The 22626-nt window shown below is 41.9% G+C and overlaps 2 protein-coding genes across 2 annotated transcripts; one reads left to right on the top strand and one right to left on the bottom strand.

Moving 5' to 3' along the window:
* Positions 1-1620: 1620 nt before the first annotated feature.
* C2H15orf40 (chromosome 2 C15orf40 homolog) lies at positions 1621-11850 on the top strand. Its single transcript, XM_057719982.1, has 4 exons — positions 1621-1764; positions 2889-3015; positions 5207-5334; positions 6714-11850. Exons 1-4 carry the CDS (start codon positions 1651-1653, stop codon positions 6807-6809), a joined length of 465 nt encoding a protein of 154 aa, XP_057575965.1. The 5' UTR covers positions 1621-1650; the 3' UTR covers positions 6810-11850.
* Positions 11851-16052: 4202 nt separating this feature from the next.
* Positions 16053-21293, bottom strand: RAMAC (RNA guanine-7 methyltransferase activating subunit). Its single transcript, XM_057719983.1, has 4 exons — positions 21157-21293; positions 20207-20255; positions 17608-17786; positions 16053-16872 (listed from the first exon to the last, which is right to left on the bottom strand). The coding sequence occupies exons 3-4, from the start codon at positions 17775-17777 to the stop codon at positions 16686-16688; spliced, it is 357 nt and encodes a 118-aa protein (XP_057575966.1). The 5' UTR covers positions 17778-17786; positions 20207-20255; positions 21157-21293; the 3' UTR covers positions 16053-16685.
* Between the last annotated feature and the right edge of the window lie 1333 nt (positions 21294-22626).

Here is a 22626-nt window from a genome sequence, read left to right as displayed (position 1 = left end):
TTAGCTCTTTGACATTCTCCAGAGTATTTAAATCTGTTCTACTCTCTTCACCTCTTCAACACTCATCACATCTTGAACACTTTCATTTAGCTAATGAAAGAACTCGAGTGCTTCCCATCCAACCTACAAACACAGCTGCATGTGCATCTAAGCTTTTCTTTCTCTTACGAAGGAAGGGGTGTCTGAGTAAGGCTTCTTATAGACAGTCTCCACCTGTGCTCAGAACTCCACCACCTCCCTCTGTTGTAACTTCTCTCCTGGCTTATTCCTATCAATATTTAAATGTGGTTAATTCTCATCCAGTTTAAAACAGAAAAAACATCATAATGTCATGTGCTCCTCCAATACCAGTTACTCCTTCCCAGTGAAATAAAACTATTCTCTGCATACATTCTCTCTTTCCTCCTTCCATGGAAACTGCTCCCACCTAGGTCACCAGCACCGCTCATTTCTGCTTTACATGCACTCTCTGTGGCACTTCTCACTTTTTCTGACTACTCCCTCTTGAAGTACCCTTTCTTGGCTGCCATGTACTCTTACATCTGGCCAATGTCATTTGGTGCCTTCTTTACCTCTTAGGGCCGTCACGCTCTGCACACCCTGTGAGTCTTTATCTCATCCACTTCCATGGCTTCAATTACCATTTATTTTCAGAGGGCTCCAGAATCCATCACAAGTCCAGATCTCTCAAGCTTCAGTTACAGACATTCAGTTACCCCCTTAATACTTCTACTTAGTGTCCCACAGGACACTCACTGTGTCCCAGACTGAACAACTTACCTCAGACTCCCAAACCTGCTCTTCGGGCCCCAAACATGGGCATCTTCTCTGACTCTTCACTCTCATTCCCACATCCAGTCATTCCCCAAGCTCTGATCATTCTAGTTCCTGAATATCCTTGAAACGATCAGCTCTCAGTTCTCCATTCCCACTGCCACTACTCTGGTTCAGGCCACCATCTTCCATTTAAGTGGGAGATCGCCCTACCTCTATTCTAATGGCCACATTGCAGCCAATGATCTTTCTAATCACAAGAAATTTGACTCTACCAATCCTTTGCTTCAAACCCTTCAGTGACTATGTATGGTCTTGCCTCTGCCTTCTTCAGTTTCATCTCTTGTTACATCACACAGAATATATTCCCTCTCCTTTTACATTGTGGCATCCTCAGAGCCTGGCACAAGGTAGGTGCTCCATCAAAATACGGAAGGTACCTAAAGGCTGAGGCAGCAGGAAACACTAAACCCACTTATGGGCCATAGAAAGCGGCGTGGGGCTCTGCACCTGCTGGTTGGCTGCGGCAGCGAAAAGACTCCTGGCCCTGTGCGCTCTTTGCCGCTCACTCCAATACTTTCTTCCCGTGAGGAAACAAGACCAGAGTTAACGCAACCTTCCCGTCTGCTGAGGGGTGAGGGGTGGTCACGACTCGACCAGAGCCTAGCTCCCCATCTCTCAGTCTCCTGAGCAGCTGTCTAGATGGAGAGGGGCCCGCGCAGATCCCGGAGGAGTCTTGCTCCCGCCAGCCGGAAGGTGTCGCCCTCGTGCCAGAACAGAGGCACGGGCCAACGGGCCGCTCCCTCCCGCTGCGTGCGCAGGCGCACAAGCCTCTTCCGGCGCCGGACCGCCCGTGCTGTCGTCTCCTTGGCTGGGATGCTGCGGCTCGGTTGCGGGCTAAGGCAGCTCTGGGCAGGACCTGGTGCTGCGGCTGCCGGCCGGCTCCCTTTAGGCGCCGAGATGCCTAAGAAAGCTGGTGCTACGAACAAGGCCAGTGGCAAATCCCGTGGCAGCGGGAGGGTGGGCCGCAGGAATGCCGGTTGAGGAGCGCGGGAGAGAAGCGGGACCCGTGGGCGGGTAGAAGCCTCGCCAACTGCTTGTTTTCTCTGCTCCCCACCTCACTCGGCTGCTCCGCCGTCCACCGGGGAAGTCGGAGCGCCCGGGCCCGCGGCGCGCGAGGCTCTCCCTGAGCTGCGGCTGCCGACCCCGCCGGCCTCGCTCCCACACTCGCAGGCTCGCGCTTCGTGCTCCTTCAGCGCCGTGCGGCCTGGCTTCCCTGGGAGGCTTTATTCAGCGTTCTGTCTCCTTCCCTTGCCTAGTCTTCGCACCCCTTGGTCGGGAACGCACCACTCCCACTTTTCCTGCCACTGTCTCCGCAGGGCTGACTCCAGTCGGTTCCTGAAACTCTGCTCTAAGACCGCCTCCTGCCGGGAGCTTCCCCCGTGTTCCGAGGCGGGACTGCCTCCCCCTTCTCTGCACCGCGATGCCCCGTGCGTATGTGGTCGGCGCTTCTAGCACAGTGTATCAGAGTGATATTTGTTCTTTCTCCCTCGCCGCAGCCCGAGCTCCCTGAGGGCAAGGACCGTGTGTCCTTATTCGTCTTTACACGTCCTTTGCCTGCATGCTACCCCGGTGCGCAGTTCATGCTTATTGAATGTAAAGTTCCTCGTACAGCTTCTGGCACATAGTAGTCCTTTAAATTGCCACTATTGTTCCCTCCTCCCCCCGCCCAAACACACACACATACACTTCCAGCCATAGTTGTTCACAAACCTTTAGTAACTTGTGCTGCTTGAGATACAAAAACGAATAATGAATGGTCGCTGCCCCTGAGGAATGGGAAATGCAAAGCAGACGGTAGGAACCAGTTCTAAGTCAGGTCTTCCAAGGCAGGCAAAAAGCACTTTGTGGGGTTGATGGGAAGGCTTCACGGAAGAACTGATTTGAGCCGTGAAGGATGTTGGAAAACCATTCTACGTGGCCAGAAATCCCTGGATGCGACTGATTAGCCTAGTTTGTCTTGGTTAAGTGTAAAAAGGAATCATAGAAGGATCAAATGTGTGGGAAAGTGTTTTGTAACCTGTAAAGTTGTAGTGTGCTTGTTGTCGTTTTAGGGTAAAAGCCAGAGCAAGGAACCGGAGAGACCACTTCCTCCCTTAGGTCCTGTGGCAGTTGATCCTAAAGGTTGTGTCACCATAGCCATCCATGCCAAACCTGGTTCCAAACAAAATGCTGTGACAGGTATACGTGGACACTGGGGTGGGAATCTTGTATGAATCAGTTGTCAGTCTCCCCCTGCCCTCCATCCTCCCTTTGCCTTGGTTTGCTGAGAGTTTATTCTGTATGGTCAGGTATATTTTTCACATCTTCAGTTAGAGGCTTCTCCATTTTAACATTCTGAATTCTAATGTAAAGATGTAACCTAGTGTTTAAAAGTGAATATACCATATTTAAAGCATACCAAGTTAGATGAAAAACCATTGTATATTGTCCTTTTTAATATGGTATTTTATTAACCAGTACTTACTCTGGTGATCAATTCGGAATACAAATAGTGAATCATTATATTGTACACCTATTATGTGTCAACTATACCTCAATTTGTAAAAAGATGTTTTAGAAAGAACATATATAGAAACGTGTAGCCTAGATGATTCTTAGTTTGTCCTATCCCAACAGTGGAAACATTGGCCAGAGAAAAAGAGATGTTTTGGTTGATTTTTGTAAATGACCATTGGTCCAGGGAGGGAGATAAAACCTCAGATCTGTGAACCCGATCATCAACACCTGTGTGAGCTTGTTTTAAATCAAAACTATACACAGTATTTCTGGGCCCAGTTCTTTCATCTGTCAGGTGAGATAGTTGAACTGTTAAATATGTTTAAGCTATTCCCTGGAGCCTGAAAGGTGCCTCAGGAATCTCTGCAGTGGGCAAGGGGGAGGTTGGCAGACAGGACTCCTGAGTAGCTGTTTACATTTGTTTTAAATGTTGGGGCTTCAGGGCAAATTGAGTTGGGGTGGGGAGGCTTCTGAGTGGGGAAAAAAGTTTGAAAACCATTGAACTATCTTGATGGTCTTATTCACCCACTAAAGCTAAAGCTCTATATTCCAATTTTTAAAGTATTTTGAAAACAGTACCTCAAAATTGGAGTGCTAGGCCCGGTTTGTGCTGGTGGCCATGTTTAGCTTGGCTGTTTGTTGGCTATACCCTCCTTGGCCAGTATTTTCTAAGTAGTTGCTGTGGACACTGTCTACTGTTGGATTGCCATGTTTCATCAGATCTAATTGGCCATCAACTGTAAGGTACACAAGTACTTTATGTACCAGTAAGTAAGGCAAAATCCACATCAACTAAACATGTTCTTTTCCATCTGTTTTTCACTCTTTTCCACCTGGATTTCAAAGATACTAAAATGTGAAAAACTGTGCATCTTAGAATCAGAGATAGGATAAGAGGAGGGGTTGTTCTACCATCTCATTCCTGTGGATTCTGTGCCCATGTTTACACAGGCAAGATGTAAGCGTGTGGAAATGCCCAGGTAACCCCAGATGTAGGACCAGCTCAAGCTCATGTGTAAACTGCTTTGAGTATATACTTTTCTCTCTCAGAAATAACAGTGGAGGGCTGCAGGCAGGTTGCTCTTAATAAAGGCTGTATTGATGAAGGAGTCTGGACCACTCTTCAAAAAGCAGTGTTCATTGTCCCTGGATTTCAAAGTATGAATTCAAATTTATTTTTGAATCACATCAGTTTCTAGCCATGTGACCTTGAACATATTACTTCTCGGTTCCAATTTCCTCATTTGTAAAATGGAGATGATAAAGGTATTAATATCTTCATAAAATTATAGGAATAAACAAGTTAATATTTGTAAAGCCCTTAAAACATGTTTGTTTGCCCTTAAAATTAGTGTATATAAGTGCTATGTAGATGCTAACTAAATAAATACTACATTTTAAAAAACATCAAAGAGGCATTTCACATAAGAGGTGGATCTAATCCAGTGCTCCCATTTTCCTGATGAGGAAGCCCTGAACAACCCTGTAAGGTCTCATGAACTGCCTGGTTCACCCGCTTCCTATCAGTGACTTTGCTGGGGCTAAAGCTGAGCTCCTCTGACTCCCTGCCCGGGGCTCTTCCTATTAGACCAACTGCAGTTTCCAGCTCCTAAATCCAAGTTATTGCCCAGGACTCTGGAGGCCCATCTTGGTCAGCAGGTGGGGGAAATATCGATTTTCTCCTCTGGATTTCCATAATAGTAGAGGCATATTTATATTTATGTTCCCTTAACTGTGATTAGTTTAATCGTTCTTCATTCAGCAGTTATTAATTGAAACCCTGCTATATGACAGACAAATGCATACAAAATATGCTCAATTCATGAAGAGAAAGAACTCCATGAGGATCAAGTCCACACTGTTTTCATTCCAGATTTGACAGCCGAGGCTGTGAGTGTAGCTATCGCAGCGCCTCCAACGGAAGGAGAGGCTAACGCTGAGCTTTGTCGGTATCTTTCCAAAGTCTTAGAACTCAGGAAGAGTGATGTGGTTTTGGACAAGGTAGGTCTCTCTCTCGACATCTTTGAGTACTACATCAGTCATTACTTTTAAAATACCAATTTTTTTCTTTTCCAAATAATTGGAAAACCAGTTGTTTTTAACTCTCAGTCACTAAAATCTGTGAATTCTTCCTAGTCTCCTTCATTCCTAACGCCTCAGTTCTTCTTCAGACTGTACACACGCTATACTTATAACGCCTTAATTGCCATCATTTCCAGCATTTTCTCCTTTCTAAGTTCATTCCTGTACCTGCTCTGTCAGATTAATCTTGTCTCTTCCCTCAAGTCATCACCATACTAGAAAAATCTAAAATGATTCCTGTTGTTTGCCATCTCCATTAGTGAGTTCATTAAGCATATCTGGTCCCCCATGCTATCCTTTTACTTACTAGGAGAAGCTCATTAGGAAGAGAGACGGCTCATATAAAGTCATTAATACCTGGGTTTGCACTGGGGTGGATATCAAAATCACCTAGGAATGATTTCTAAAACACGGATTCCTGGGCATCATCCCAGACTTATTGAAACAGAATCTGCAGGAGTAAGACCCAGCCATGTTTATATTTCTTAAAGCTCTACTTATCTTCCAGTGCTATACTCTGTAGCTCCTACCCAGAATGCAGAGGGCATACAGAGTCATTGATTAGTAGGCTGCACCTAAACATCCATCTGATCAGGCCACTCCCTCAGCATCTCCCCCGCAGCAGGTCATTTCTGATTTTCTGCCAGCACACAAGTTCCAACATTTGCCTGAAAGGCATGCCCCACTCTTCCACCTGTGCAGCTTCTACCCATCTAGATAAATACCTGCTCAAAATTTACCTTCTTTAAAGGATGTTTTAAAACAAACCCTTATAGTTGTCTTAAGCAGTTGTGGAGTCATAGCACTTGGATGTGTGGTCACTTTTTGCTTGGAATTTTCAGAAATGTGTAACAGTATAGAGAATAGCAAATAGCAAATGTTCTACATTTGGAATTATTTTTATACAAAGTTTATATAAAATTGAAATATTTGTTTTGGTAATTTAAAAAATAAAAGTATTACTTGAAATCAGAATATTGTACATCTGGATTCCATATTCATTTTGAAAATTTAATGCCTAGCTTTTATTATTACAGAAATTGATGTATAAAGGTTAAAAACTCTGGAGAGTTGTAAAAAAAAAAAAAATTGCAGTAAGGCAGAATCTAAGAGGTCTTTGGTTAGACCAGAAATGGCTAGGAGAAAGCGGGCACTAAGCTGTCAGAAAAACACCAGCCCATCTGTAACAACCCCACGAGGACACAATTGCATGTCCTCAGCAACTGAGGTACGCTGTCTCTGATAGCATTAGAAAGTTTAGTGTGTTATCCTGACACTGTTTTTCCCTTTTGGTCCAGGGTGGTAAATCTCGTGAAAAAGTCGTGAAGCTTCTGTCCTCCACAACCCCAGAAGAGATCTTGGAGAAATTGAAAAAGCAAGTTGAAAAAAAATAAATCCTTGAAAAACTTTTTTTATGCTAATGATGAAGAGACTGTTAAAAAGGAAAATTTATTTAAGTAAACAGAATGTGGAACTATATATATTTAATAAGAACAGGACTCAAAAAAGAAGTATGAAGATTAAAAGTACTATACATTGAATTTAGGTTCTAAAAGCCCTGATCCCAAACAGCTTGGGACATGTTACTCTGGTTTCATGGCATTACAAAATAACAGAGCTGGAAAGCATATTTTGCAGCCCCTTTCATTTTGTGATGGGGCTTCTGACATCCATAAGTTGAGAGTATTCAGGAAAACATGGTGCAAGACAGCAGCCAGAACCTAGGTCGCTTGGCTCCTAGTTGAATGCAGTTTATCCTGATTGTAAATTAAAATATTTCCACAGCACTATTGGAATTCTGGGGATTGCCTTCTAATCCAGTTTACAAGTGATAGAGGAAAACCTGTCACACTGCTTTGTAGTGTCACTTCATATTTTAAAATGCTTATGTAAATGCAAAATTTTTTTCTGTCTTTTAAACAAAATGTTCAATAGAATTTTTAAAAGTAAATAATTATAATCAAGACTTGTAATTTAGGGAATTCCCTGGCAGTTCAGTGGTTAGGACTCTGCTTTCACTGCCAGGGCCTGCGTTCAATCCCTGGTCAGGAAGTTAAGATTCTGTAAGCCATGTGACACAGTCAAAAAAAAAAAAAGATGTAATTTAATGTTAATTTTCATTTTTGAGAGTCACTGAATTTTCTTCCTCCTTGGATGGTAACTGCAGTCATCAAATCTGGTAGTTCTTATGAATCTCCTAGGATCCTCAAGACAGAAGATCTGGAAGCTTTTTCCAGTATTTGTAAAAGCCTATCAGAAGTCATCTCTATAGTGAAGTTTCAAAAGCCAGTAATAAATATCTTGTTTTTAAATGTTCAGTATGAATTATAGTAATTTGTTAAGGTATATAACTTGATTACCTTTGCTGACAGAAGAGCTGATTTGCTGTTGTGGACTTTGTCTAATTAAGTACATGAGAAAAATTTATTGATAGACCAAAATCTTTAAAAATATAAAATCCACAAAAAAGACAAATAAAAATTTTGGATGGTAAAAGAACTGGGAGCCACTCATCTAGTACAGCTTATTCTGTTGAGAGGAATCAAGGACAGCCAAAGTTAGGTGGCTCATCCAAGATCAGAGGAAACTTTAAGGGCAGAGGATGGGTGACACTCAGTTGCCTTCTCTTCTAAGCCATTATGCCATATAGCTTCCTAGCATGCTTCTGTTTTTTGGGGTCTTGGCTACAGAAGCTTTACTTTTAACACTCTTCTGGCGTGGGCTCTATGGACATTTTACTTGTGGTTTTTACATGAATCCCTGTTTGTTAGGATGCTTTCCTTGGTAACTAACAGAAACCTAACTCATCGGCTTAAACAATGAAGGGATTTACTAGCTCACATACCTGAAAAGTCCAGACACAGGGTTTACTTAGGGGTGAGTTTGACTCAGCAGCTCAGTGATGTCATCAAGGACCCACCTTCTTTCCTTAACCTGACTCACCTTAGCAGTGCCAGCTTCGTCCTCGGGCCCACTTCCCCCATGGAGGCAAAAAGGCATCAGTTTCAGACTTCTCATCCACCTATCACCCCCTCCAGTAGGAAAAAAGGCCTCTCAGAAGAGCTGTGGTATTTCTTTTTCAAAAGCTCTCAATCAGCTTCTCCTTGTTTCTCAGCCCAGATTAGGTCACACAAAGTTTCTAAACCAGCCCCTACTGTCAGGGAATGCCATATTATAACACAAGTTACCTAACACAGTGACTAGAGAGGTGAGTTACTCTGTTTTAGACTAATCAAGGGCCATTATAGAGCTAGGGATGGGCTCAGCCTACTCAGGAGCAAAGGGGTAGGGAAGGTAGATACTTGAATACAAACTGGGAAAAGTTAGAGAAAGAGAAATGGATGCTGAATAGGAGTCAACAAATATCCATCATAATCATCTATTTACTTCACTTAAAATGGCCTATTTTAACATAAGGACTTTTTTGCCTAATCACTTTTTTCTTTGAGAAACACAGTGTTTCTTTCTTTTTTTAAAAAAAGAACATCCAGTAATACTTTGTCATCAAAAACTGTTGCCAGAGGTAGGAACTAGTTCAGCAGCTGTGTTTGAAGACCTGATTTCCCTTTCTTCCTCAGCAAACGAAGTTGCCTTCAGCAGTCTAATGCTCTCTCGACCCACAGGCCGTTCCCCATTAATAACAAATCACAGCTAAGGCCTGGGCACCTTGACCTGCTGTGGAAGTTTAGTTGACGCAGCTTTCTTCAGCTAGGCCCTATTCTTCCCCCAAGAATATTAAGACAGGCCCAGTGACCTAGGACAAGAACACAAAATCCCCAACCCCTGATAATTAGACAAATAACATTTGTCTAATAATGTGATTATAGCCCTGCCTACCCCCATTACTTTTAAGTGAATAGTCTATAAAGTGACCTGATTACACTGCCTTTCTTGTCCTGTGCTGTCCTGAGGGTCCAGTTGTTCAGGCAGACCATGAACAAGGTTTGAAAGACACTTATCCAACTCTGGTGAACAGTGTCGTGGTGATGTTCTAGCACTGCATCTGTAATCTATCATGCCCACCTTAATATATAATTATTCCTGCAAAAATGATTTAAGAATAATTTATTAATAACTTGGGTGCCTTCTACTTGTCAGACACTGCTAGGTGCTTTGTCTACACTGTATGTTGACAGAATGGAGGCAGAAACAGAGAACTTGAACTGCTGATTCCTGTGAGCCAGTCCTCACTTGTCTGCCAGCTAGGGGATGAAGAAAGAACCAGAGCATGTAGGTGGTACCTTTGTAGTATTTAAAATTCCAAACAGCTAAAAACTCACTTTAGGAGGCAGTTCTTTTCTGGGCTGCAGGCTATGAGCATCCCCCCTCTTACAGATTCTAGGGGTTTGGTTAAGTAATTCCTTAACTGTAATGCAGAATATAAATGTGAGAACCCATCGTGGCCCCCCACTTCAGATTTTTTTAATGCATGTGACTAAAATTTTTTAAAGCTAGATTTTCAGTTTATATCCAAGAGGTGGCACCATAATGCCGTAGCAGAAAGCTACACACAGTTTAAAGAAGGGAACAGACTTTAATTCCTTTTGAAGTGAGCAGTACTATTAAGAATTCCCTTGTATAGTGTCTGACTACTGATGTCACAATCTCTGATCCTTCTTGTCTGGTCTTCTCAGAGACATTCCTTAGACTTAGTCCCCTCATAGCTTGAGCTTAGCGCAGGCCAGAGTGTGGTGTTAACCAGGGCCACTTGAGTACTCAGGAGTCGCAGGTCAGTACTGTGGTGGAGCCAGCAAGGTCCTGAGTGGCTTCCTTAATTTTGCAGCTTTCAGAAATCCCATTTAGTCAGTGTTTTTGAAAATGGAATTGGGCTGGACAGTTGACAAGGAATTAATTTCTGAAAGGATGCCAATTTAATAATTTGAGTGAAGAACGTGCCTGCCAAATATACTGTGTGGTGGTATCCTCTAGTGAATAACTTCTGTCCCCTCTGGGAAATCTCTTCAAGAAGCCAGTCATCATTTGAGGCTTGGAAAGCTTGGGGTCAGAGCCAGGGAACTTAGGGGCCAGGGGCAGGGAGCTATGACTGTCTAGAGCTCCCATTTCTGCTGCAGGGATAGACCTATTTTATCTTAGCAGCCCTCTCCTGGGACAGCATGGAACACTGATGCTTCATGGCAGAGGAGCTCCCTTTTTGCAGGTTCCAGAAGACCACCTAACTCTGCGCACACAGGCTTTTTTCAGATAACCCTTGTAATTCAACTGGTATGGTGTTTAGCATTTTATAATCCTGTTCCAGCTGTGTGCCACAGGGTCCATCTAGTCCCCCTGATGTTAGAGTTTGGGCAGAGGCAAATCCCCAGACTTTGCAGCACAAGTATAGAGTCTGTGGGCATTTCTACATGAAACTCATCCGTGATGTGGTTTTACTATCACAGTGGCTTTCGAATTGTTTCAGAGCCTTAGGTTTCCCCAGAGATACCTGGGGGTTTGCAGCAAATCAAATCAACAGAACTCCAAGCCCTTAGTCCGCTTCTAGAACTGTGCTGCCAATACAGTTGCTGCTGGCCACATGTGGCTCCTGAGCACTTGAAGTGTGGCTAATCAGATTTAAAAATAAAAAAATAAAAGCATCATAGAAATAAAGGCCCTGTTGGAAACAACACAACAGAGAAGAGGCTGAAAACATGACATGGAATTTAGAGGGTAGAATAGAAAAACGTGAGCAAAGAAAGGAAAATGACATACAGAAGTCAGACAAAGAAAAACCAACACATACATAACTGGAGAAGAGAACCGAAGAAATGGAACAGAAGAACAAAGATTTAAAGATATAATCAAGAAAATACTGGAGGACTTCCCCGGTGGTCCAGTGGTTTATACTGCAGGTGGCATGGGTTCGATCCCTGGTCGGGCAAGTTCCGCATGCAGCACAGTGCAGCCCCCACCCCCACCAAAAAAGAAAGAAAACATTGGAGAAATGGAAGATAAATTTACAGAACGAAAGGCGCAGTGTCCTGGGTGAAATACTGACAATAATCAACAATGAAACACAACCTAGTAAAGTTCTTCTAAAGTAAAAACAAGCCTGTGCCCATCTAGACAAAAAGCTAAAGTCATAGGGAGAGAGAGAGGAGACACATACGTGCATACTCATATGTTGCTGATGGGAATGTAAACTGCTACAGTGCTTTAGAAAATGTGGCAGCATTTATTGAAATAATACAGGTTTTTTAACCCAACAATTATTCTTTTGAGACTACCCCATTGAACACATAAAATAAAAGCATCGAAGGATATACGGACAAAAGCAACATGGCATTGTTATTGGGGGCAAAAAAGGAAACAACCTAAGTGTCTACCTACAGAATGATCATACTATACAATATCATGTTATTAAAATTGTCATTAATTTTTAATCTATAGCTACTGACCTGGAGTGATGTCTATTATAATCTGTTGTGTGAGTGTGGTGAAACTGAAGCATTCACAACAGGCCAAAATCACTGGTTGGGTAGATTATTCATATTTGTTTAGTTTTAGTTTTTACAGTATTATTTTGTATACAAAGAAAACATACAGTGAAGGAAACTTTAAAATGAGGCGCACGCACGCGCGCGTGCGCTCTGGCCTTCCAATTACAACAGCTTTATTTACCTGATTCAGACAAAGAGGCTGGAGATCCTTTAGGGAGTTAAATCTACTGGCAGTGGAAAAAAACCATGAGATCATCATCACATCATCTCCTGAAGCTGTCTCAGGAGTAAGTCACTGAAACCTGAAGAAAATCTAACTGGTAATTAATACATGGGGCTCTCTGTACCCCTTAGGGACAGGAATGAAAACAACTGAATTAGCCCATCAGCACACGGAGACATTGGTGAAAGATTTGTGAGCTGCACTTTTTGCACCCAAGTCAGCCCAGAGGTACCCCACTCTACTTCTGGAGGCATAAACCTGACACTGACTGGGCATCGAGTATGGGCCCAGTGTACTTTATGCAAATGCTTTCACTTAATCCTTCAAGGGGGCAGTCAAATCACACATTAGCAATTTGGATGAGGATGACTTGTCCTCATTAACCTCCTCCCATGCCATCCTATAAATTTTAAAATCTGAGGGGTATTATTCACAGCTCATCCCGTTTTCCAGTCTGACAGCACTGATAACAAACTACTCAGATACGAATGTGTCTCTGACACATACAGGCCTCAGCAGCATTACAGCAGCTGAAGTTATTTCTTCAACCCTGGCATATCCTAACAGAGCAGCCCTACTGACAGAGACCCATGCAGCCAGCATGGCTCTCTTTCCCACCATCTCCACAGGTCATGGGATATCTGCTCCCATCCCTGTTTTCCCCAAAAGCTGGTTCCAGTAGAGGTCAGTCAGACTTCTAGAAAGGAGGAAATATTTGCTCTCAAGGCTACCTTAGAGTCCAATGGTATAATCTACTACTTGAACCTAGTTGTTGATTTGGCTCCAAAATAATTTGATATAGCAGGACCTAGGGAAATATCTGTTTAGATATTATAGAATGTCACATCTGAATATATCAGAATTCTTAAATATTAATCTAAAAATTAACATTATTGATTTCAACAAATGTCAAGAATATTTACTGCTATTGGTCTTAATTCATTCTAAATTAAAAACTGGAGAATTTTAAAAGCATATCTAAGCTTATAAATAGAGGAAACATTCTCTGAGTGTCCTATATAATTAGGTTTTTCACACAGAATTAACCAAAGCCTAATGTATTTCAAAGTTCCCATTTACGTATATATCAAATATCCTTCTTTGGTTAAAACACAATACACTGAAAGACAAAGGCCAAACAAGATTTTCAGTGAATATTATACATAATACCTCAATTTGACTGACATTACCACAGTAAGTGTTTTCACAAATAACATTTCCACAGCTAATTGAAGTTATCCAACAAACCACCTCAAGCTGGTAATATTTATTTCCTACATTTCCTAACAAGAATAAAAATTCCCTTTCGCTATAAACAATAGTGCTGATTAAAAGAAGTCAAAGGCCCAGAGCATAGATTTCCATACACAGCCACATCTGTTTGGGTTGCCTGAATCAAACGGAATACAAAGTCTAGGAAAATTTTTAAGGTGTTAAAAAACTATTTAGAAACAAAGTGTAGTGCTTTCATTAGAGTTCAAAATCAGTGATATCAGTAATCTTCAGGGTAAAAGATCATTTCCTTCCTTTCTGGTATTCTAAACCTAAAACTGGCATGTCATTACCCTTAATTCTGTCATAAAGTTCTATATTTTCCTTTAGAAGAATAACATACAGAGGGAAAATTACATCCTTGTCTGTTGAGCATTATGGCATAAGGAATGCAACTTTGGAAATCAAAACCATGCTACAAATCTTGCTGGCTTTTTACTATATGGTTTCAAGAACCTAAAATCTATTCTTAGAGCAATGACCCAAGGTTATTATACACTCTGGATACCTTCAAATCCTTCTAGCACTCAGGGGGAAAAAAAAAGTCCTCTATCTTAAATCTCTAGCAAGCTGGTCTCAAAAGGATATTAATTTGATGTGTGCCATAATCAACATTCAACATTCTAAAGTCAATGCCAATTTCCAAACAGCAAATGCCAGTAATTTTGGCTCAACTTTTATATAAACTTTCTTTCTTCCATATTTGTTTTTTGGGTTTTTTTTGTTGTTGTTTTTGGCCACACTGTGGGATCTTAGTCCGCCAACCAGGGACTGAACCCAGGCCACGCAGTGAAAGCACCAAGTCCTAACTACTTGGACTGCCAGGGAATTCCCTTCTTTCTTCCATATTTGAAGTGTTTGTTATTTTCTGAGGGATAGAATGTCTCATTCTTTTGCTAATTCATGTAATAATTCACATAAGGGAACAATCACAAATCTTTAATTCTCAATCTGCTACCTCATCTTCTACCAGTTACTCTACGTCCTTTTATATCAACACTGTGCTTTACAATTTATCAAATCTTTCCCTCCCACTGATTAAACAAATGTTTATGCGGCACCAATTACGTACCCCTGGGGTTTTAATGCTTACAAGCTTTAGTTTCTATTCTCAAGCTCTTGTATGTTTGGTCACTTATTTTTATAATAACCCAGTGAGAGTGACAAGGGTACGTATTATCCCCATTTCTGCAGGTGACCATATAAGCTCAAACTTTAAGTGATTTTCTCAAGGTCAGATATCTTGTAAAGACGGACTTGGAGCCGGGACTCCTTTTGCTTAATCTATATGCTATTACAACGGACTACCTATTTGAGATTAATTCCATTTGACACTTTTAATTCTTTCTTCTCCAGTTTTAAATGATCCTTAAGTTGTTTTGATGTTCTTTTCTGTCTCTCCTACATGAAGCAGAAACCATGCCTTTATTTCTTCCTGGTTTTAAGCACACAGGGAGCAGTCTGATAGTGACTGTTGTTGAAAAAAAAAAAAAACCATCACATAGACTACTCATGCAGAATGCAGAAATAACTCATGTAAAAAGGACTCATCATATTTTCAAGTAGTTAATACTCAGACCACATGTACCCTACTGTATCAGTGTTAAAATATTTAAATACTGTTGGAAAATACTTTTCTTCTAAGCTTCCTGAGAGGCATCCCTCACTACTACCCTGTCCCTTGGATTCAGAGATCTAATTAGTGTCAATAGCTGGCACAGCAGAGGACCCCTGGGATCCTCCTCTAAAGTTGTGGTCAGCTGCTGTCCCAACTGGTCAGTGGCTGTGCTTTACCAGTTGACAGATATTTTTAACACCCATCTGCTTTCAGAGAAGATCTTGGGGTATAGTCAAGCCATTCTTAACTCTCTGGGCTCAACATTCTATAGTATCAGGACCTATCTTAATGTATCAGCACATTATTGCCTACTGATGTAATGGGAGGGATACAGGGAAAACCCTTATCATATTGTTAGAGTTTTACTTAAATCTGAGTGTAAGTACTTGGTTTATCAAATCCTTCCCAATAAAATAGTTACCTGAAAGGATGGCTCTTCAGGAATGGGGGGTGGGGTGGAGAGGAGAGTTGGATCCAGAGCATGAAGAAGTAGTACCTGGAGATGTCAACCTCAAGGGCCTAGAGTGGACTGCTGAGAGAGAAGGCAGCAGAAGGCAGATTTAGGAGCTTGCCTTTTAATACCTCTGACCTATGATGAAACGTATACTCTTAATATTATTCTTAAAACAAATAAACCTTTTCAACAAATACAGGACCAAGTAATAAATCAAAAAGCTCAACTCACCATATTAATGAATGGGCTAACTGCCAAAATTTGAGAGAGAATACTTACTTACAAGTATTTTATTTGAATAAAACTATTATAATGATGTGAAATATAATGATCACTCTGAAAGGAAATTACAGCATCACTGGATTTACAGAAGAGGAAGCAACAAAGGTGCACATTTGGAGGTATACATAACATTGTAAAATCAACCCACATTAAATACCACAAAAGTTGAGTCAAAATGCAGCACTATTTACACGTGATTGAAAAGGAAGGGAACGTTACAGAGTTAAACTTTTGTATAATGCATGAATTTTGACCTGGTATGTTCAAGTTACCAAAAACCTTAGAGTTTGTATAAAATTACTGTGTGCCTTAATCCCACCCATCAGTAGATCAAGACAGTGAAACTGAGAATGATTCCTTCCTGATTTTACGGCTTTATTCTTGATATCCCTCTAAAAAGAGACCAAATGATTATGAAGATGACTCATACCTATAGGGTAATTACAAAGTACCACAGTCACATAACAACAAAAGCCAAACGAACTATATTACAACTGTTTTACCTTTCAACTACTACTCTGTACAATATATCACAAGTGAGTATAGTTGTGCATTTAGGAGCTGATTGTACTACTTCTGTAAAATTTTAGGAATGAGCACATCTGAGTATAGGGATACTTCCTTATCTTACAAAGTAAAAGCGGGCATTTTCTATGTAAAATTTTTATCTCTGTGTAAAACAAAGAACTCCCGAAAGTCAAACAAGGGAAAAATACACAACATTCAAAGCACTATTAAGTCATGAAACAAAGACGAATCTGAGGTAGAAGTCAAGCAATATAATCCACAACTTTCTCAGGGGAGTATTTATTGATATTTCCAGTAACCATCGTATCTCTCCAGTAAGATCTAATTTTAAAAATGTCTCAAGTTCCAAAAATTTTACATCTACAATCAGATGTAAACTCTGACCAACAGAAGATACAACATAAACTTTTGTCATGTTAACAGAGTAAACAGTTTTACTAAAAGCTGCTGACATTTCTATCAGTAGTAGCCATAGGGAGGCCGTTGGTTGTAACCATAGTGTCCATACTGATGGGGGTAGTAAGGTTCTTGTCTGTGCTGCGGGTAATTGTTACCCCAGGATCGTCCATGCCACTGATTGGATCGATTGTCACTTGGCCACCCCCGTCTGCTATCCCTACCTCTAAACTGTCTGTTATCTTGCAACCTACAACAACAAAAGAAAAAGATTTTTATACTTCCCTTAAAAAAAAAAACACACCCACATGACAAATCTACCCTGGTGCATTCAATTTCTCAATCTAGTACTCAGTATACAAAAGAGTAAAAAACATTTTTCTCTACACAATGTTATAGCACCAGTTACTCAAAACTTTCCTAAGATTCAGATCCAGTATTATTCTGGGTATACTTTGTAGAGAAGAGGTAGACTACAACACCAAACCCCAAACAATAGGATGGTTCTGAAACACACTGACACCTATTCAATTGTTCAAAAGCAGTATGGTAATATTCCCTTTATCTATTTTGAAGTAGTAAATAGAATTATAATTTCTATTGTATAAACTTCTTTCTAAAGTAAAACCAAAAACAATACCTTCTTTATGGAATTTAATGCAAAAGTTCTGTAGAAGACTCTAGGTTTTTAAAGCATATTGCAAAGAAAATAAAATACTGGTCCAGAGAAAGAATATTTTTTTAATAAATCATTAAAACACACACACACACACACGATTGCACAGCAAGGGAAAAAAATACGGTGCTGACAAAACATTAAAGCAAATATTTTATCAGGCACTTACTCTATGCCAAGCAGTTACTAGGTATATCACACTGAACAAAAACATTGATCCCTGCCCTCACTGGCCTTGTGGGCTAGCAGATTCAAGCTATCCTCTCCCAGATTAGCCATGTGCATTTATTCTTCTGAAGTAATACATACCGACTGCCTCTATTTCTTTGGTTCCCACCAGCTCTGCTGTTCCATTCCTCAACAATTGGAGGGGACTCAGGAGGGCGTTTCAGGTATTCCTGGTACTCTTTGTCATCTTCTGTGAATCTGCTGGCAAACATCTCTTCAAAATTTGGAACAGCTTCAGAAGTGTCAGTCATTCTGAAATTCTGTACAGTTTTTAATATGTTTCTATTAGATTTTTTTTTTAAGTAACACTATCTTTACCACACAGTAAAGAAAAAAAGAAGTAAACACTTTTAGGCAGGGTATTCATAAAAGTCCTTGTGTACTTTTAAACCTAAGATAGACTAGATTCAATTCAGTATTTCTTGATTGCTATAATATAGGCATTGTACTAACTAGGAGCCTGGGATACAAAGATGAACAATATATCATGAACCCTGCCCACAAAGAGCTCTCAGTCCAGTAGGAAAGACAGATATGGTATAAATATACAGGGAGGAGCAGCAAATGTCAAGAAATGAAGCTGTAAAAGTGGGCAGGGGTCAAATTGTGAAAAACTTTGTATCCAATGCAAATAACTGCACTCTTTCTGGCAGGCACTGGGGAGTCATAGCTGGTTTAAGCAGGAAAGTCTCAAGAGCAAATTTACTATTTAGAAGGATCACTTTTCTACAGGGCAGGGAACAGATTAGTGAGTTTAAAGGCAGATTACTGAAATAATATACGTGACAAGCTGAGGATTTAATCTGAGGCACTGACTGTGAGAATAGCTTTAAAAGAATTCCAGGCGGAATCAGTCACTGAGTAGACGTTGTGAAGCGAGGAGGGAATAAAGGACAACTGCTAGGTTTCCGGCAAATAACTGGACAGGTTATGCTGTCATACAGGAAGACTGGTGGGCGAAGATCCACACTGATCTAAGGTATGTACATCCACATGGAAAATCAGTTCACAGTTAACTATCTGGGACTGAGAACTGAGTGGAAGATGAATATGGGAGACATCAATTTTGTTGGTGGATAATGCTGTGAGAATGAGACTCCTCAGGAAAGCTATGGAATAAGAAAGAGTAACAAGAAACAGAATTTTGGAGAATATCGACATACAAAGAAGTTAAAAAAGATAAAGAAAGGATAAGAGGAGAACATTTTACACAGATGAGAGAAGAACCAAAAGAGATTATCACAGAAGGCAAGAGAATAAAGAGTAAAAGGTCACCAGTGCTGAATGGTAAAGTAATATGAAGAACCAAGAAGAGAAAATTAATTGGATTTAGCCATTAGGAGGTGATTAGAGTAGCAGAGGTTAAAGCAGGACTACAATTAATTAAGAAGTAACTGGAAGGTAAGGAAGTAGAAATCTACACTGATTAAAGCCTAAGCTTTCAAGAGGCTTGGCTGGAAATAAGAGAGAAAACAGGAAGGGCAGTAGCTAAGGGGTTATTGGAAGATTATCTCTTTTTTTCGCCAGGCTAAAACACCTGAGGTTGTCTATAGGAAAATAAAAGAGCCAATACAGAAAGACTGAAAATATAGTAAAGACATGAAAATATTACAGAAAGGCAAATAAGCCTTTAAACACACAGCTACTAAAGTCTAGCGTAACTACTTTATAATGGTATCCAATATATTCTTATTCCAGGTTCTGTGACTATGAAAAAAAACTACTATAAATATTATCTAATGGCTATGAAAACTGAAATTTGCATAAGCTAGGTTTTCCAGGGCAATTATGGATTCACTTTTGAAGCAGTATTTCTTCACCCAAATTTTCAGAGAGCCCTCTACCTCTGAGAAAAGATTTGACTTAGGCTGCAGAAGCCCAATCCCTGAGAAACCAGGGGAGAAAAGTGTTCACTTCCTTCCATCTTCACCCATCTTCACCCGAGACCTGGAAGCCAGCCCTGGCAGTATTTTGTAGGTAGCCCCCAATTCCCAGTCCTTCCTTGATGTAGTCCCATCCCTGACCCTTCCTAACCTAAACCCCATCCTTCTGCTCTTCGCCGAAAGACTCCTAAAACCTATTTTATGATTTGGGGCATACGTGACATCATACTAAAACTTTAAAACCAAATCTCTCTTATCTGACATCCTAAAATTCTATTTCTTCCTGTATTACTTGAGTTTATAAAAAGTTGTCACCGAGATGTGATATTGGAAGACAGCTTTTTCATTAGTTTGTCTTCCCTCCAAATCCCTCCAGACATATGCAAATATTTATACTACTACCCATGTCCCAACAAAATTAAAGATTATTTGGATGCAAGAAACAACATCTAGATGTTTTACCTTCCAAGCCTCTGCTCTCTTACAGCATGTCTTATGAAATACCAACGTGTGTGGGATTGGCAAACAGATGTCAAATTCTCAAATCCAGGGTACGGTTTAAAATAAATTCAGCAAGTTAAAAGCATGTCTCGATTTCTATTGGAATCACAGAAATCACCAGAAAGATGACCCATACCTAACCAGAGGGGCAGTAAAAATCACAAGCAAGGCAAATGTGCTACTCTGTTTTTATGCTCTCCCAGGATCTCCCTCCCACAAATAAACAAATGTGTATCATCTTTGTCATTACTGGTGAGAATGAAATTTAAATAGTAATTGATCTAAGCTTTACTTACGTTGGGGATTTGAGACAGCTGCTCTGTATAATGTTTAGATTGTTGAGATCTGCGGGAAGAAAAAAAAAGAAAATTAAAACCTTGACTCCCTTGAAAGAAACCCTCAAAAGGTGTGTGTCGTGGGGACGGGAACCATAACAGTCTTAAAGAAGTGGTAGTATTGACAGTGCTCTAAAGACTTCCAACGCTAATTGAAAAAAGGGAACTGGCGCTTAAAGTGCCACCGAAGAGCTAGAAGATGCTACAAGACTTGTCCTTCCGGCCTTCAAAACCAACGAGCTAGGTCGAGCATGAATAACCACCTCACACAGTATGTTCTTTTCTGTTGAAAAAACAGAGTACGGCTTTTCAGATATGTACTCGAAGACTACTGGTTTCTTTTTGTTTGTTTGGGCACACGGGCTTAGTTGCTCCGCGGCATGTGGGATCTTCCTGGAGCTGGGATCGAACCCGTGACCTCTGCATTACCAGGCGGATTCCCAACCACTGCGCCACCTAGGAAGCCCCAACTACTGGTTTCTTGACCCTAAATAAAACCACACAGAACTTTCGCTGCGGGTCACCAACCTTGGAAATGACTCCCGAGAACGGGGTTTCGCTGCTCTGGGAGATGAACCCAGAGAACTAACTGACGAAGACACGGACTGAGAACCACTGCGTTTTTCAGTCCTCTCTCACAGCATACCAGAGCCTGTCTATTAAGGCTCTGACTGATGCACCTCAGCCCCAGGAGCGAGGGGAATTGGAGGCCGCGAGGGGTAAGCGGCTTCCGGTCTCGCAAAAGAGCCCAGCCGCAGAACCGCAGAGCCGGAGGGCACCTCGCCACCCACTCAGTTCGGCCCCCCCGGCTCCCTCCTCCCCGCGGTCCCGAACCGGCGACTCCCCCGCCTACGGCTGTGTCTATCCCGCCCGAGCCGGACTCTGCCTGCCGCACGCTCAGGGAAACCTACCTCCGGCCCAGAGAACTGTCACAAGACCTCCGCGCCCCTTCAGCGCTCCAAAGTCACCAAGCCACTTCGGCCGGAATCCGACCACCCACTCACTTCCGCTTCCGGCACGCTATGGCCGCGGCGGGCCTGTGAAGTCTCGCGGTATCTTCGGCGCACCGTGAGGAATTGTCCTAGTTCTTCCAAGGCCGGTGGCTCCCACGGAGCTCCACGAAGGTGGTGAGGTGGTGGGCTAAGGGTGATGATGTCCTCCGCGCGCTTTCAGTCTGCCTGGTGACTGTGCGGGAAGAGACGCATGGTGTGTGTTGAGCCCCCTTGGCTGGGAGCCGGTGACGGATAGGGACGGAAGTTCTGGAACTTGTGCTGGGAAGGGAGGGAAAGGCTACTTCCGGCCGCCTGCACGCCGGAGCCTGTGAGGAACGCCAGGCGAGGACAGGCCCTGAAGAGTAGGCACGAGGGGGTTCCTGCAGCGGTGCTACACCTTTCACGCCTGCCTGGGCAGGCCTCGGTAGTCAGATTTCTCTAGTCCGTTTTGTACGTGTGTTTGCCGACGCGCAGCCCCGCTCTGCTCCAGCTTCCGAGTCGTCAGTATCCAGCTACCTCCAGGAGTCTTGTCCGCTTCTTCTGGGATGTTCAGTAGGTGTTAATAAACGCTGAATATCGCCAAACATGTCTTGGCCTCCTCCCTCCCAAACTGCTTTCCAGACTGAGTACCGCTTTTTGTTAATGCTCACGAGTTCCTAGCTTGGAAACATCGATGTCTATATTTGATGCCGTTTCTTTTCCCTTGCTCCCGTCAGTTGCCAAGTTCTGTCGATTCTACCCTGCGTTCATTCTGGCCTCCACCCACTCTCCGTAACCACCGCCTCCCCCTACTCAAAGTGGTCCTTACCATCCCCTGGACAGTGGGGATGTGATACCTTTCTCACCGATGTCCTTCCTCTAGCATCACTGTCCTACCTACCCATCTTACCCATCACTGCTGTAGGTTTACTCATCTTTAAGATGATAGAAAATCTTCACCAACTCCCTGTTGCCTGTAGATTAAAGGCCAAATTTATTCACTTTGGATTCAAAACTCTTAACTTTATTTTCTGCTGTCCCCCTTTCATTCTCCTTTTGCCCATAACAAACCAGGCCGTGTGACGTGCCTCATGGATGAGCTACCCATTACCTTTCTGTAGAGGCTAGTGTCTCTTTCTGCTTGGAATACCCTTCCCTCCCCATCATCTCAGGATGTTGAAATTCTACCCATTAAAGCTAAATGAAGCAACATCTCCATCTAGAAATAAGTTTTCCTTCTACTGGACGTCCATTATGCTTTCTGAACCATTCTTCCTCTGTTCAGTTATTACCATTTTCTAAGTTAGAACTAAAATTATTTATGTGCAAGTCTTTTCCACCTACTAGACGACATTCATTCTACATTCATTTATACATCCCAGAGTGTGTAACATTGTATAAAATAAGCAC

The sequence above is a fragment of the Hippopotamus amphibius genome, chromosome 2 (assembly GCF_030028045.1).
Source record: "Hippopotamus amphibius kiboko isolate mHipAmp2 chromosome 2, mHipAmp2.hap2, whole genome shotgun sequence".
NCBI lineage: Eukaryota > Metazoa > Chordata > Mammalia > Artiodactyla > Hippopotamidae > Hippopotamus > Hippopotamus amphibius.
Note: the sequence above shows the minus strand (reverse complement) of the source record. Positions and strands in the feature narration are given on the sequence as shown.